At 34.0% G+C, this 13,831-nt stretch overlaps 1 protein-coding gene across 1 annotated transcript; it reads right to left on the minus strand.

Annotated features, from left to right (window-relative positions):
• psmb1 (proteasome 20S subunit beta 1) lies at window positions 1–7,715 on the minus strand. Its single transcript, XM_048205873.1, has 6 exons — window positions 7,540–7,715; window positions 6,217–6,324; window positions 3,468–3,549; window positions 3,247–3,376; window positions 2,423–2,529; window positions 1–297 (listed from the first exon to the last, which is right to left on the minus strand). Exons 1-6 carry the CDS (start codon window positions 7,638–7,640, stop codon window positions 112–114), a joined length of 714 nt encoding a protein of 237 aa, XP_048061830.1. The 5' UTR covers window positions 7,641–7,715; the 3' UTR covers window positions 1–111.
• Window positions 7,716–13,831: the final 6,116 nt, after the last annotated feature.

Consider the following 13,831-nt stretch of genomic DNA (forward strand, 5'->3'; position numbering starts at 1 on the left):
TACTGTTAATGTATTTATTCTTGAGAAGGAATATAAAAAGAACAGCAGAGTGAAGGATTCAACTGGAGAAAAACAAAAACAGGCTAATTTTGGCATGGCAGAGAAGACGTCTCAGTCTTTCCTGAGTGGCACGAGCTCTTCTCGAATGCCTTCCTTGGTGATGATGCAGATCTTGAGAGCATCTCCTGTGTAGACGTCCCTCTCAGCGGCTGAGATGAAAACATCCTTCACCAGCTGCACGGCCTTCTCCAGGGTCAGGGGCAGCTGCTCCACGTTCTCCATGTTCTTGAATCCGATCTGAGCACAAGAGAAACTAGTTCAAGAAAACTTCCTCCCGTTTAGCTCCCTTACACCAGTCATACAGTGATTACATCGTGAGTTTGAGAATTACTTTCATTTTATAGACTAATAAGGTCAAATGTGTCCAGGATACATTTCACCCAATAATTTTGCTCAATGAAAAATTAAACCTCCTTTAAGACCATTAAGATTTCTTGAATGGTGACATTGTGACAAATGACAAATAAGCAAATTTTCCAAATAGTAACACTAAAATATATATATATATATATATATATATATATATACACATACACATACATACACACACACACACACACACATATACATATACATATATATATATATATATAATTTTTCTGATTTATGCAAAGCGATTGCTAATGAACTCGAGTTGATGAATTATGACTGTCTACTTTATGGCCTTTATATAAAATGTTAGACGGTTGTAAGAATCTGAAGGATCAGCCTGCAATTGTGTATACATTTCAAAATAAGAGTCCCGGTGTATTTCAGGCTTGTTTATAATTAAAAGTCACACGCTAAGTTTTTTCTTTTTCTTTTGGGCATTACTGGTATTTTGGTTGCACAATAAATTGTATTTAATTTGATTTCCATTTAATTCAAAGTAAATTATTGTAGTCTCCCCCACAGGAAGAAAAGACTAAGAACAATATTTTACACATATTATTATTCATTTTATAAATTTTACTAGTAAAATCTGTGTCCCATTCACTGAGAGAGACACTATATGACAGCAAGGAGAACATAGGAAAAGGAGAACCATTTAAATGCTGTAATTTTGCATAATTTACAATGCATAATAATGCATAATATTAGTATGTAATTAAATGTAATGGTATGCTATGTAATTAAAATTAATTTCAATAAATAAAAATACTGTTAAAAATCACACTTTATTTGTTTGTCACATGCAGAAGGTCGTTTTTTTTTTGCCATGGGTAATAGGAGGATTTTTCACCTGGCTACCACTGCAAGTATATTTCAAACCAGTATGAACCCAACTTCGACCACTCACCATTTTAAAAGCAATGAGAATTTGGGGTGGTGTTGAAAATAATGTCCTAAAAACAACCTTCATTTTCTTCAAAGTGGTGAGTATCAAGTTTTAATGTTGTTTGTGTCTATGTGATGTTTTTAATATGCTCAAAAATGGAGTCTAAAACCGCCCGTTTCCTGCAGTCACAAACATCAATCCTATCAGCATGTGGGCGGGGCTTTTCTCCACTGACTTTCTATGATGTTCAAAGCGTTTCTAAGGAGGCCACTGTTTGACTCTGAGATGGCGAACAGGAACATGGTTTGTGTAACATTAGCAACACATTATTAGCCGTTTGATAACTTCGTCAAGCCAAAGGCTAATCATATCAATTACCGTCATGTGTCTGATGTTGTAGAGAGCGATACATAAAATGCCTCACCATTCTGAAACACTGACTTGTAGACGAGCCTGTGTAATTCGCTCTTCTCAATCAGTTTCTGCTTCAAACACATATGTCTGAATTGTGTAGCGTTTACTACAGCTGAACGAGAGGATCAGGCAGTCCGAGCTGCTGTGATTGACTGGAGGCGGAGGCTAATTTGCATATTCATGGATTGCATATACTAAATGAAGCAAGGGTGTCAAGTTACATTCAAGCTGTTTTAAGGCATGAATAAATTATTTCCACAAGTAAGAACATCTAAATATGTCATTTTGATCAAAGATGATTTTTAAAAGATAAAATTATGTACTGCACGGGGCAAATGAGAATGTCTCCCTGTATTTAGGTGTTGTAAGAATCACCCGACTATTAAATCCATCTTGTTTAGAAACACAGATGCTATTTTCTGTGAATGTGCAACACTTCCTAATTCACTAGCTACAGGTAGAGAGCTAAAATAATAACAAAATGCAGAAAACGGTAAAAAACAAACCAGTGTGTTTTTAATTACAAAACATAAAAGAAATACTAGTTTGCATTGCTATATCAAGCAGCATAATGAGCTGTTATGTGCAGCTGAAATAACTGGAAGACTCACACATTCAAATGGCTGCATCGCTTTTACAGTAAAAATAAGGTGGACAGAATCTCATCTGACCTAACCTGGACTGTCTTACCTGGTTGTCAAGAAGAGGCTGCAGCATTGCACTGGCTGATCCACCTGCTTTGTAAGAGTCTCTCTGGTAAGAGCCAACCGGATCAAAACTATAAACGGCACCTCGACCTGGAATGAGAAAACAGACTGGCTACTGAAAAACAATCGATTGAAATGATTTTGGCCTATTTGGCTTTTCATGATGTGTTGTTTCAGACTACTAGAAGAAAAATATCCAAAATACACAAGTTATATTTTTTTTACTGCACTTTATGTTTGCATTTGTTGATTTTGATTTCAACGCACATTTTTAAAGGCTGAGTCAGTGTACTTACACACACCAAATTCAGCCTTATTCCTGTCTATATTCAGAAGATTCATTCATATATCATTCACCTGATTTACAGAATATTTTATTCCTAAAAATATGGTGGAAATGTATTTCTTTTCTGGCTGCTGACAGAACTTTCTGATTTTATGGAGTGATAAAAAGTGAGACCCAAAATCTGCTCTGTAAAAACTTTGAACTCAAACAAAATCAAATTAATCCTGGCTTTATCCAGCGCTCAGATTTCTGTTCTGTAAATATATGCAAATGTCTGCATATTTAATTGTTTTTACCTCATTTGAATACTGAAACATAACATTTCAGAAAACTTGTAATACAAAAAATGTTTGCAATTCTTAATGTAATCAATCAAATAAGGAAGTAGGGTGATGTCTATAAGTAAATTTTTTACCCTGTTCACCTGAGGTGTCTTGCTTTAAAAGTCGATCACACATTTCAGAGCTAGTGAAAAACAAGATAATGTTTTTGACACACTTCAATCCCGTTGACAAACTCACCCTCCTCATCGAGACCACCAATGATGTTGTACACGTAGTACGGGAAGAAACGCCTGCCGTACAGGATGGTGGACAGCATGGCTGCGATGGCTCCGCTGGTCATGCTCTTATTGTTTGAGTGCTTGTACATCTATAAGGGAAAGAATCATTATGTGACTGAACATGATCTGACCAGAAAATACTATGACATTTTCCTTTCTAGCTTCTGTTGTCAAACGCACCTTCAGTCTCGCCTCAATGATTTTGGTTAGCGTCAAGCAGTCGCCATGGAAACCACTGCAGCCAATCACTGTAGTGTCTGTCCTGTATGGGAATGAACCAGAGAGATCAGGTTCAGCCGTCTTTAAATTCTCCAAACACTTACAGTTAGATCAAAGTCTCACAGAAAGCACTGGAAGACGGGCAGAAACCTGCTATCTCCAAACTGTCAGTCAAACCTGTTTTTGGACATGAGAGATTTTTTCCTGACAGCGATGATATGAATATTCACTATATATTTGCTTCCTAAAGGCAGAGTAATCAATCAGTGTCACTAGTTTAACCGTTCCTTGTCGTGTGACTTGCAGGAACAAGAACATTGAGACAGAGATGGCTTATTAAATATCTCTGATTTAAACTATATAATCCAACTATCAAATAATCCTGAAAAAAATATTGTACACAAATATTTTGTACAATTGTACACATTAAATGTTTCTTGAGCAGCAGATCAGCATATTAGAATGATTTCTGAAGGATCATGTGACACTGAAGACTGGAGTAATGATGCTGAAAATTCAGCTTTGCCATCACAGGAATAAATTACTTTGTGAAATATATTCAAAGAGAAAACAGTTATTTTAAATTGTAATAATATTTCACAATATTACTGTTTTTTACTGTATTTTTAATTAAATAAATGTAGCCTTGGTGAGCAGACGAAACTTCTTTTAAAAACATTAAAAATCTTAGTGGTTCCAAACTTTTGGACTGTACTGTATATATATTTCAGCATTTTCATCTTGTGATTTTTCTGGGAAATGTCACTATTTTCACTTTTATTCACTATTATAGTTTCAGTTATTATTTTGAATCTTATTAGATTTTTATATTTTCTGCTTTTATTTTTCATAAAGTTTTAATTTTTTTTGTGTGTTTTGTTTTTAGTTTTATTTTTGGTTGTTTTTAAACATGGCTGTTTAGTTTTTATAAATGTTTATTTCAGTATTAACATTTATTTCAAGCAATGAACTATAACTAATTAACTATAATCTTTATATTGAATAATATGCATCAAATAATGTTCTTAGTCTTTCCTTCCTGAAGCTACAATAGTTTATTTTGAATCAAATGAAAATAAATATAAATATATGGAAATAAATATATAAATATATTAAATTTGGTTTGTGTAACGAAATAACAAACAAGGGAAATTGATATACATATGACTTTGATTAAAGTCGGCATGAAATCAAAATCGACCCTATTAACTTTACTAGTGCATATTAATAGTCTTGTGGTGAACAATTAATCCGTGCAAGTTAATACACAGAAAAAATTGTTTGTCGTGGCAATCTTTAATCAAAATCTGAAAAGTTACTTCCGGTCTGGAATGGAGTTCCTTCTCTGATGACGTCAGTTTGACGGCTTGGGTTGAAAACGACCACTCCTCTGCAACCGTTAGTCTGCTATGAGCCAGAGATGGAGAGGAGGAGCGCTAAAGTAAAACCCTATTCCGTTTCACTTGGAAATACGTCACAACACTGGAGAAAAGTCGTTTGCAACTTCCAGTTCACGTGGACTTTAATGAACAGGCCAAAATACAGCGGGACTCTTATTTTGAAATGCATATACTTTACTTTTGCTGCTCATTCAAGTTCAGATGAGGAAGATAAAAAAAACTACGTTGTTACAAGCATTACAACACATTACAATATGAATAATATAAAGTAAACTTTGTCATTATTGATCAGCATTCATAAGCAATTGTTTGACTAATGTTCTCTAATCATTGATTGTGAGCTGCTCTGAACTGAAGCGCTGCTTCAAGAGCCTGAAGAAAGCGCAACAGCGCCATCTTCTGACTTTAAAACATGCAGCACTCACATTTAATGAAATTAATGTTAATCATCACATTAGGGAGTATCACGATTAGTTTTTCCCTCCACAAAATATAAGACGTCTTAAAATGATCATTAATACTCTTGTTATACTGTTTAAGGCACTGAAGACTTTTAATGACCTTAAATTGATCTGATGAGCATGAGCGGAGTGGAATAATGAAAGTGATCAGCATGATTGATATTCAAACGGTAAACACGCGCTGCATTGTGTGTGTATCTGCAGTCTGTAGCGCCGGTTTCCCATTCTGAATTATGAATATAGACGAATTTATATGAAGAAATAGGCAGTTTCTCCTTTACGCAGGAGCAGAACGAAAATGCAGCGACGCAGGCGACAACACATTCGGCTTTTATCAATGCTAGTTCTTTGGCGTCTGTTTGGTATGTGATATTTTCCCTACCCGTTCATATTTTGAAACTTTCACAAGCTGCATCTCATTTAATTACAACAAATGATGCGATAAGCTACTGGGCACAGAACACGCAAAAAACATGCAAATGTCACTATTTTCAGCAAAAATAACACTCACAAATGAATATATTTAGTTGCAAATGCAACCGTTTTAGGCCCATTCTGGAGTCCTGTGTTAAGTTTGTTTGTTTGGTCGGCTGGTTGAATCAGTCCTTAATTTCCAATCATTTAAAAAAAATAGATCCAAAACACTGACACAAATATATGATGTTCACAGATGGATCCATGTGGCATTTATCATGCCTTGGTTATATTTAATTAAATTACTATAGTTTATTTTACTGTGCAAAGTCTGGTTAAAAATAATGGTGTATATAATAAATGACAGATTATATATACACTAAACCATACAGATACAGATTTCATTTTACATGAATGATTGATGTGATAACTCACAGTTTGTAGCATTTGGGAGAGTCTCTGCTGTGGATGCTGTATCCCTCACTTAAACGGGTGTCTGAAGCCACGAGAGCAAAGTCTTCCCCAGCCACCGCCAGCACAGTCCTGAGAAACACAGTAAAACATGCATATTTAACCTTTTAACATTTATAGTGACGAGAACAGACAGGACGATCTCAACACTGTACTTAAAATTATACATAGTGTTACTGTTAGGTGTAATGCATTACTAAATAATTATATACTGTAATTAAATTACTTTTCGCTTGAAAAAGTGAAGAGATTACTCTGAATTTTATTACAGTTACTTCTAATGTAAATGAATTTAATACTTTATAGACTATAGAACAATCCTGTATAAAACAATAATGTATTTAACATCAACATTTAACGTCTAATGTTAAAATGTATGTTTTTAATGTGATCTTCTCCCTTATATACTTTGGTCAGTTCAAAAATAATTTATGCAACTGTATATTATTTATTTGGAAATTAAAAGAGCAGTTTCATTTCTATTATAAAAGGTAAAGCAGAGAGTAATTAGTACAGTAATCGAATTACACTGTTGAAGATATAATTAGTAGCTAGTAATTAAATACTTTTAGTGTAACCAACACACACACACACACACATATATATATATATATATATATATATATATATATATATATATATATATATATAAATATATAAATATATATATATATATATATATAAATAAATATAATATAATATATATATATATATATATATATATATATATATATATATATAATATATATATAAATATATATATATATATATATATATATATATATATATATATATATATATATATATATATATATATATATATATATATATATATATATATATATATATATATATATATACACACACACACACACACAGCCCATAATAGTAAGTTTGAAATGAATCTGCAGAAATCAGGCAGCAACATCAATACACCATGAAATATACACATATTATTATGCAGATATCAGCAGTTTTGACTTATATTTTTGACTTTAAGAAAGTGTAAATCAGTCTCTTTAATTGTCCGTCATATTCTGCAGTTTTGATAGTGAAAGTAAAAAAAAAACACACCGTTCAAAACAACTTATTATTCTACTATTATGGCTGAATTTAACTCCAGAATGCCTAGCTTATTATACGGTGGAAACTGCAGTGAAATTGCGGTGAAAACAGACTTTATATAGAGTTTCTCAGTGAATTTATGCGGTGAAATGAACTGTCATGTTCGGCGCGTGAGGAAGATGATGAAGAGACAGAAACTCGCGCGCGTCTGCTGCTTCTTACCCCCCGTTGAAGGCATAAGGAGAGAATTTATGCTCCACTGGACCGCTGTAGTGATATTCCTTCATCTTTCCATTATCTCCATAAGCTTGAGAAGAAATCATGATGGAGCTCCCTCAGCAAAACTCGCTGTATCACCGCAATATGGCCGCCGGAAGTTGACAGGTTCTTTGTTTCCTGTGCGCTCACGTCACAGAGTTTGAAGTCACGTGGTAGCTTATACCGCCGTCTGCTGGTAGCCTCATTTACTCACAGGTGCTGGGTAATCATCATAAACTTTAGTCAGTTGTGTATAACCTGTATTATTTATGCGTAAACAAGTTCCCAGTGTGTTTCATCGCGCTCAGGTGAAAAAGGACAGAGAAAGTTAGGCTGGACTCACTGAGGTGAACTGGGTTAGCTTATTAGCTAAAGGGTTAGTTCACCCAAAAATGACAATTCTGCCCTTCATTCTCTCACTCATCATGTAATTTCAACATGTGAATGAAGCATTCTGGTGCACTCTGACAAGAAAACAAAGGGAAAAGACAACATTTGCTTCAAGTAAAAAAAATAAAAAAAAATTATCTGGCCTTGGGCATTGACACAAATTGGGGCCTTATCAGGTACATAGCAAATGTACTCAAAGAAAAAAATATTGTTCAACTAATGCTGTACACTATAAGGAACCCAGTTGGTACATCTTTATAATATTAAAGGTTAAAATGATTGATTTTTAGACTACTTACATTTAAATTACACATAAGAGAGTTTTTATAATAACATTATAATACATTGAGCAGTGATACGATGATGTTGATGGGATGATATTTTGCTTTGTATAAGGATGGTAACGGTTTAATGGATATCTTTAATAGTTTAAATAATTGAATATATATATATTTAAAATATATAAATATAACTAAATCAAATCAACACCCAACATACCACACATGATTTTAATGCACCACCTCAGCTTAGGCATACATATATATACAAATAATAATCGTACTGGGAATGAGAAAATAAATAAATAAATAAATAAATAAATAAATAAACAAACATGCATACTGACACAGAAGCTAGGATAGGTGTGGTATGTGTTGCATGTGTCATTATTTCATTATTACATTATTATTAGTATTGCTATTGTTATTTTATCATCATCGTCATTATTATTATTATTATTATTATTATTATTACTGTTATTATTATTGATATTACTGTCGCCATCATTATAAAATATTATCATCATCACCATCTTTAGTATTACTATTGTTGTTATTATTATTATTATTACTGTTATTATTATTGATATTACTGTTGTCATCATCACAAAACATTATCATCATCACCATCTTTAGTATTACTATTGTTGTTATTATTACTGTTATTGATATTAATTACTGTTGCCATCATCACAAAATATATTATCACCATCTTTAGTATTAGTATTACTATTGTTATTATTATTGTTGATATAAATGTTATTATTATTATTATTATTACTATTGCCATCATCACAAAATATCATCACCATCTTTAGTATTGGTATTATTGTTATTATTATTATTAATGTTATTATATTATTATTGATATTACTGTTGCCGTAATCACAAAATATTATTATCATTAATATTATGCTATTCCTACTTAAATATTTCTACTATTACCCATTTGTCATTTCTGCTTATTTTTCATTGCTGTTGCTATCATTGCTGTTTTATTGTTATTTTTGTGTTTTGTGTTCACCGTATGTTGTCTGTTTTGAAGACTCCTAATAATAAATAAATAAATAAATAAATAAAAAATAACGTTATAATACATTTTTAATGACAGGCTAATTGACCCTTCGCAGGGATTTGATTGACAAGCGATCTAACCAAGCATAATTGTCCGACAAAGCAGTCAGGAGTTAGAAGATTAACCTCGGTGGACTTGAACTTGAAAAATGGTGTGTATTTACATCTTTCCGCATTTGAAACAACATTCATTTTCATGTTCATTCATGTTTATTTGATGCTATAAATTATCTAGTAGGAAGAGATGATCGGTTCACGAGCCGCTTGATCTGAGGCGCTACAGCAATCTGTCACGGCACATTAAAGAGCTACAAAATGGTTTTTATTGTTCGAATATCTTTAAAAAGTACACAACTTGAAAGCTGGGACTTTGTTTAATATCATAAGTAACCTGCTCTGTCTTGTCTGTTGACGTGTTGTCAGTGTCCTCTTTGCTCCGCGATGTATTTTTCGTGACAGCGCCATGGCTTGTCGGAAAAGCAACAGTAACTAAGGGGTTCTTTGCGAAGGGTCAATTACATTTCTATCAAATTCTTACATTTGATCAATAAATTCAGTTTTAATAATAAGACACTATAAAGGGCTGTTGTTACCAATCAAATTAATAATTTACACTGAAAAATCACAACTGCAATAAATATTGCAATGAGATTGATGTTTAAACAAATATTTAAATATACAATTAAGAAAAAAATGCAATGATACTTTTAAACATGAAACTAAACCGCCAATAGGTGGCAGCAAGTGACCGTGTTAATAAGTGAGTCATTGAGTCATTCATTCAAACGATTCATTCAGAATCGTTCAATCAAGCTGAATCATTCAATAACAAACACTGCACTGAGTGTTGCTTTTCTTTTTGAACTATTTTCAACGGTGAAATACAACAAAAACAGTCAATATTGTGTCTAAAATATAAGTAACTTCATATGAACTAGGCTAGGCCTACTTGTTTATTAAACTATAAATTCAATGCAGGCCTAACATTTACAGTCGTGATAATATTCAGCAGAACAGCACACTATGTCACTTAAATCATATGATAAAAATAAAAAAAACGCATAATTTTGAATTTTTTACCCCAGTATGTCTTCTGTGAGTATGTGTGCGGTTACTCGTTTATTTTGATTTCTCCAGAGAGCGCAAACTCACTACCAGAAATATAGGCTAATGTCCATTATCTGACTGAATGTAATAAGATCAGCAGTGCCGACGTGGAAACGGTTTGATCTGATATCTGTGGTTTAACAGAGAGTTCTGCGACGAATGCAAAGCTTATCACAAGATTTCACAGCGATGTCATTAATTCTGCGGTGAATTCAAGCGCTGTGTAATCTGGAAACCATGAGAAACATTGTGCCACTAACAGAAATAACTGTGGCCGAAATGGTCTCAATGTTTTCAAGAGCTTTTAAGTGCTTCACACAACTTTTCCCAGCATTTCAATATTGCCCAATTTAAATGTTATTTTTAATGTGATGTCCAAAACATTATTTGTTCATCCTTCATAGTTCATATAAAACTTTCACGATGTAGAAAAGCAAACACTTATTTAGAAATAAAAACGACAATAAAAGACCACATTAGTAGATGCTGCAGAGGAGCACTTATTGGCTTATGAGCCATTTCTACACTCATATTTTTAATATTTATTAATAATAAAATAAAAGTTAATATTATCTGCATCTCAACTCAAGCTCAGTGCTTTTCTGTCATTACTCACACTCATGCGGTTCCACACCCGTAAGACCTTCATTCATCTTCAGAACACATATTAAGATATTTTTGTTGAAATCCGATGGCTCAGTGAGGCCTCTATAGCCAGCAATGACATTTCCTCTCTCAAGATCCATTAGTGTACTAAAAACATATTTAAATCAGTTCATGTGAGTACAGTGGTTCAATATTAATATTATAAAGCAACGAGAATATTAAGAAACAGGCAGGGCAAGCGTTGCAAGCTTCTGTTTACAGTAGCAAGTTGGCATGACAACTTTTTTATTCGATGGCAACATGGTGGAGGAGGCACTCATTATTATCTTATTTTCGTTTTTTCCATGTCAAAACTTCTGCTGTTTGCCTATTTCTATTATTTCCGTTATTGCATCATGTCTCAAAAGCGCGTCTCGAGACCCTCGCGTCTTAGCTGCGCTCTTTTTAAAACCATTCCTGAGCGCTGTGTCTCGCGTTTTTAGACGCACAGACACGTTCTGTGTGAATGTGTCCGGTTTAACAGAGCGAGACTCAGGCAGGGATCCATATGCAAAGCTTTTATTAAACGTGAGCGTGGTCGTACAGGCAGGGTCAAACAGGAACAAACAGCAAGGGACAGGCAGAGTCGTGGTCAGGATACAGGCAGTAGATCAGGGCAGGCAGATATCGTTCACAGATCAGTACACAAAGCACAGGTCAGGGGTAGGCAGCAGAGGATCGTAAACAGGTAACAGGCAGGATCGGTAACAAATAGGCAGACAGGATACAAATGCTCAGAATTGCAACCGGGGTAAACAAGACTTCGCAATGAGGTGGTGTGTGTGTGAGAGTCTTTTATAGTCCAGGTGATGAGCTACAGCTGTGTGTGGCAATTGGTGATTGGTTTGGAATATGTGCATGTGACTGGCAGGGAGGATTATGGGAATTAGAGTCCAGGAACTGACTGTGATCATGACATCCGGAGCCCTGCAATGGTTTTTGAGGTCAGAAAAGTAATAATGATGTTAAAAGAATGTTGTCTGTAGTATATTTTCACTGCAAAACAACAAGAAATGCAGATTTTAAGAAAGGCCGCTGCAAATTCAGTCATTTTAGGGGCCATTCACACAGAACGTGTCTTTGCGTCTAAAAACCTTGGCCTGACTAACTTCCAAACAGTGTTTTTGAAAATGTACTTACTCCACTATTAAATGATTTGAGGAATCTATTGCCTTAAATTTTAAGTTCATCAAACTCAAAGTAATAAAGTTCCATAAGACTAAGCAGAAACTAACATTGATACAAAGCAATGATGACGGAACAGGAGCACTGTAAAACTCAGTAAGTTCAGAATGCTCAAAACATTTGAGGAAACTTATTACCTCAAAACACTGAAGTAAAATAACATTTTTGTTTTTAAGTTAGTAGAACGTACATTTTCTGTGACAAGTGGGGCGGGGCCGAGAGCCTTGGAAACGGAGCAAGGCCAGTGTGGTGCGCAGGTGTCTCTCATTAACAATCACGTCACCAGAATCCCTTCACTCCCACAGTTCTCAGCCTCGCCCAACTCATCATAATGTGAATACAGTTCATTTACATAAACTTCAGATCATGTTAGACAGCAAATAACACATACTATTATAACTATCAAAAAGACTGTCATTATGTACTTGCATGTGTATAATCAAACAACATATGTGGTTTTAAAAGATTTGCATCCTCAACCTAACCACAGGCTCTTCACCACAACCCTACAAAACTAACATAACACAACATTAAACACTAACTTATGTCTCCCTATGTTAAACTTGTGCAAAAACACACAAAATAAAACTTAATTTCAACATTTATTTTCAAAGCATGCTGGGAATTAGAAATCTCAATTCTCAATTCAAGAAACTCAATCATATTAAGTTCAGTTTACTACAATCATGCAACTTTTTTCTATTAAGTACAATGAACTTTCATTATTATTTGAGTGAAACAAACTCATTTCATTTAATTACATTCACTGTTTGGTTTTACAGTGAATTACAACAAAATTAAAAATTGCACCTAAATATAATTTTATCGAAAAGAAAGGTACAAAAGCTGTCACAGGGGTGGTAGCCTTTAAAAAGGGTACTGATATCTACCATAGGTACTATATACCTGTCATGATCATTACTGGGAGTGCCCTTGTCTGCCTCTAGAGGGCACTCCAACCCGGACTGTTCCTCACCCCTTTTGAGAAACTCATTTCCCATAACCCACTGCCTGGACTCATCACCTCTTCATTGCACCCAGCTGTCTTGTGTTATGTTCATTAGTGTCTATTTATACTCAGTTGTTTCTGCCTTTGTTTGTGGTTCGTTGTTTTGTGTTACGTGCACTGTGTATCCCTGGTTTTCTGTTTTTTGTGGACCGTTTACCTTGGTGTTTGACCCTTGCCTTTTTTCTGGATTTACATCTTTACTGTGTGCTTACGTGACAATACCCTAGGGGTAAATAATATACAAAGGAGTAGTGTACGTTTTGAAAGGGTGTCGATATAGGCCTATTTCTAATTTTCTTCATTTTAATAAATTAATGTATCTGTAATTATTCATGTTCATTTGTTCCATTGGTTAATGATTATATTTATGTGAACTTGTGAGATATGTGATAAACAAAGTAAGTCACTCTAGCCTGTTGTGTTGCATAAGTAGCTGCATAATAATAACTTGATTTAACATTAAATCATTAAAACAACATCAACAACTCAACTCAACTTTATTCATAAACTCTTTATTTATATTATTCAGATTGAATAGATCTCCACTGTAACCACTTCAACTTCCCCA

This window comes from Megalobrama amblycephala, linkage group LG10 (assembly GCF_018812025.1).
Source record: "Megalobrama amblycephala isolate DHTTF-2021 linkage group LG10, ASM1881202v1, whole genome shotgun sequence".
Taxonomy (NCBI): domain Eukaryota; kingdom Metazoa; phylum Chordata; class Actinopteri; order Cypriniformes; family Xenocyprididae; genus Megalobrama; species Megalobrama amblycephala.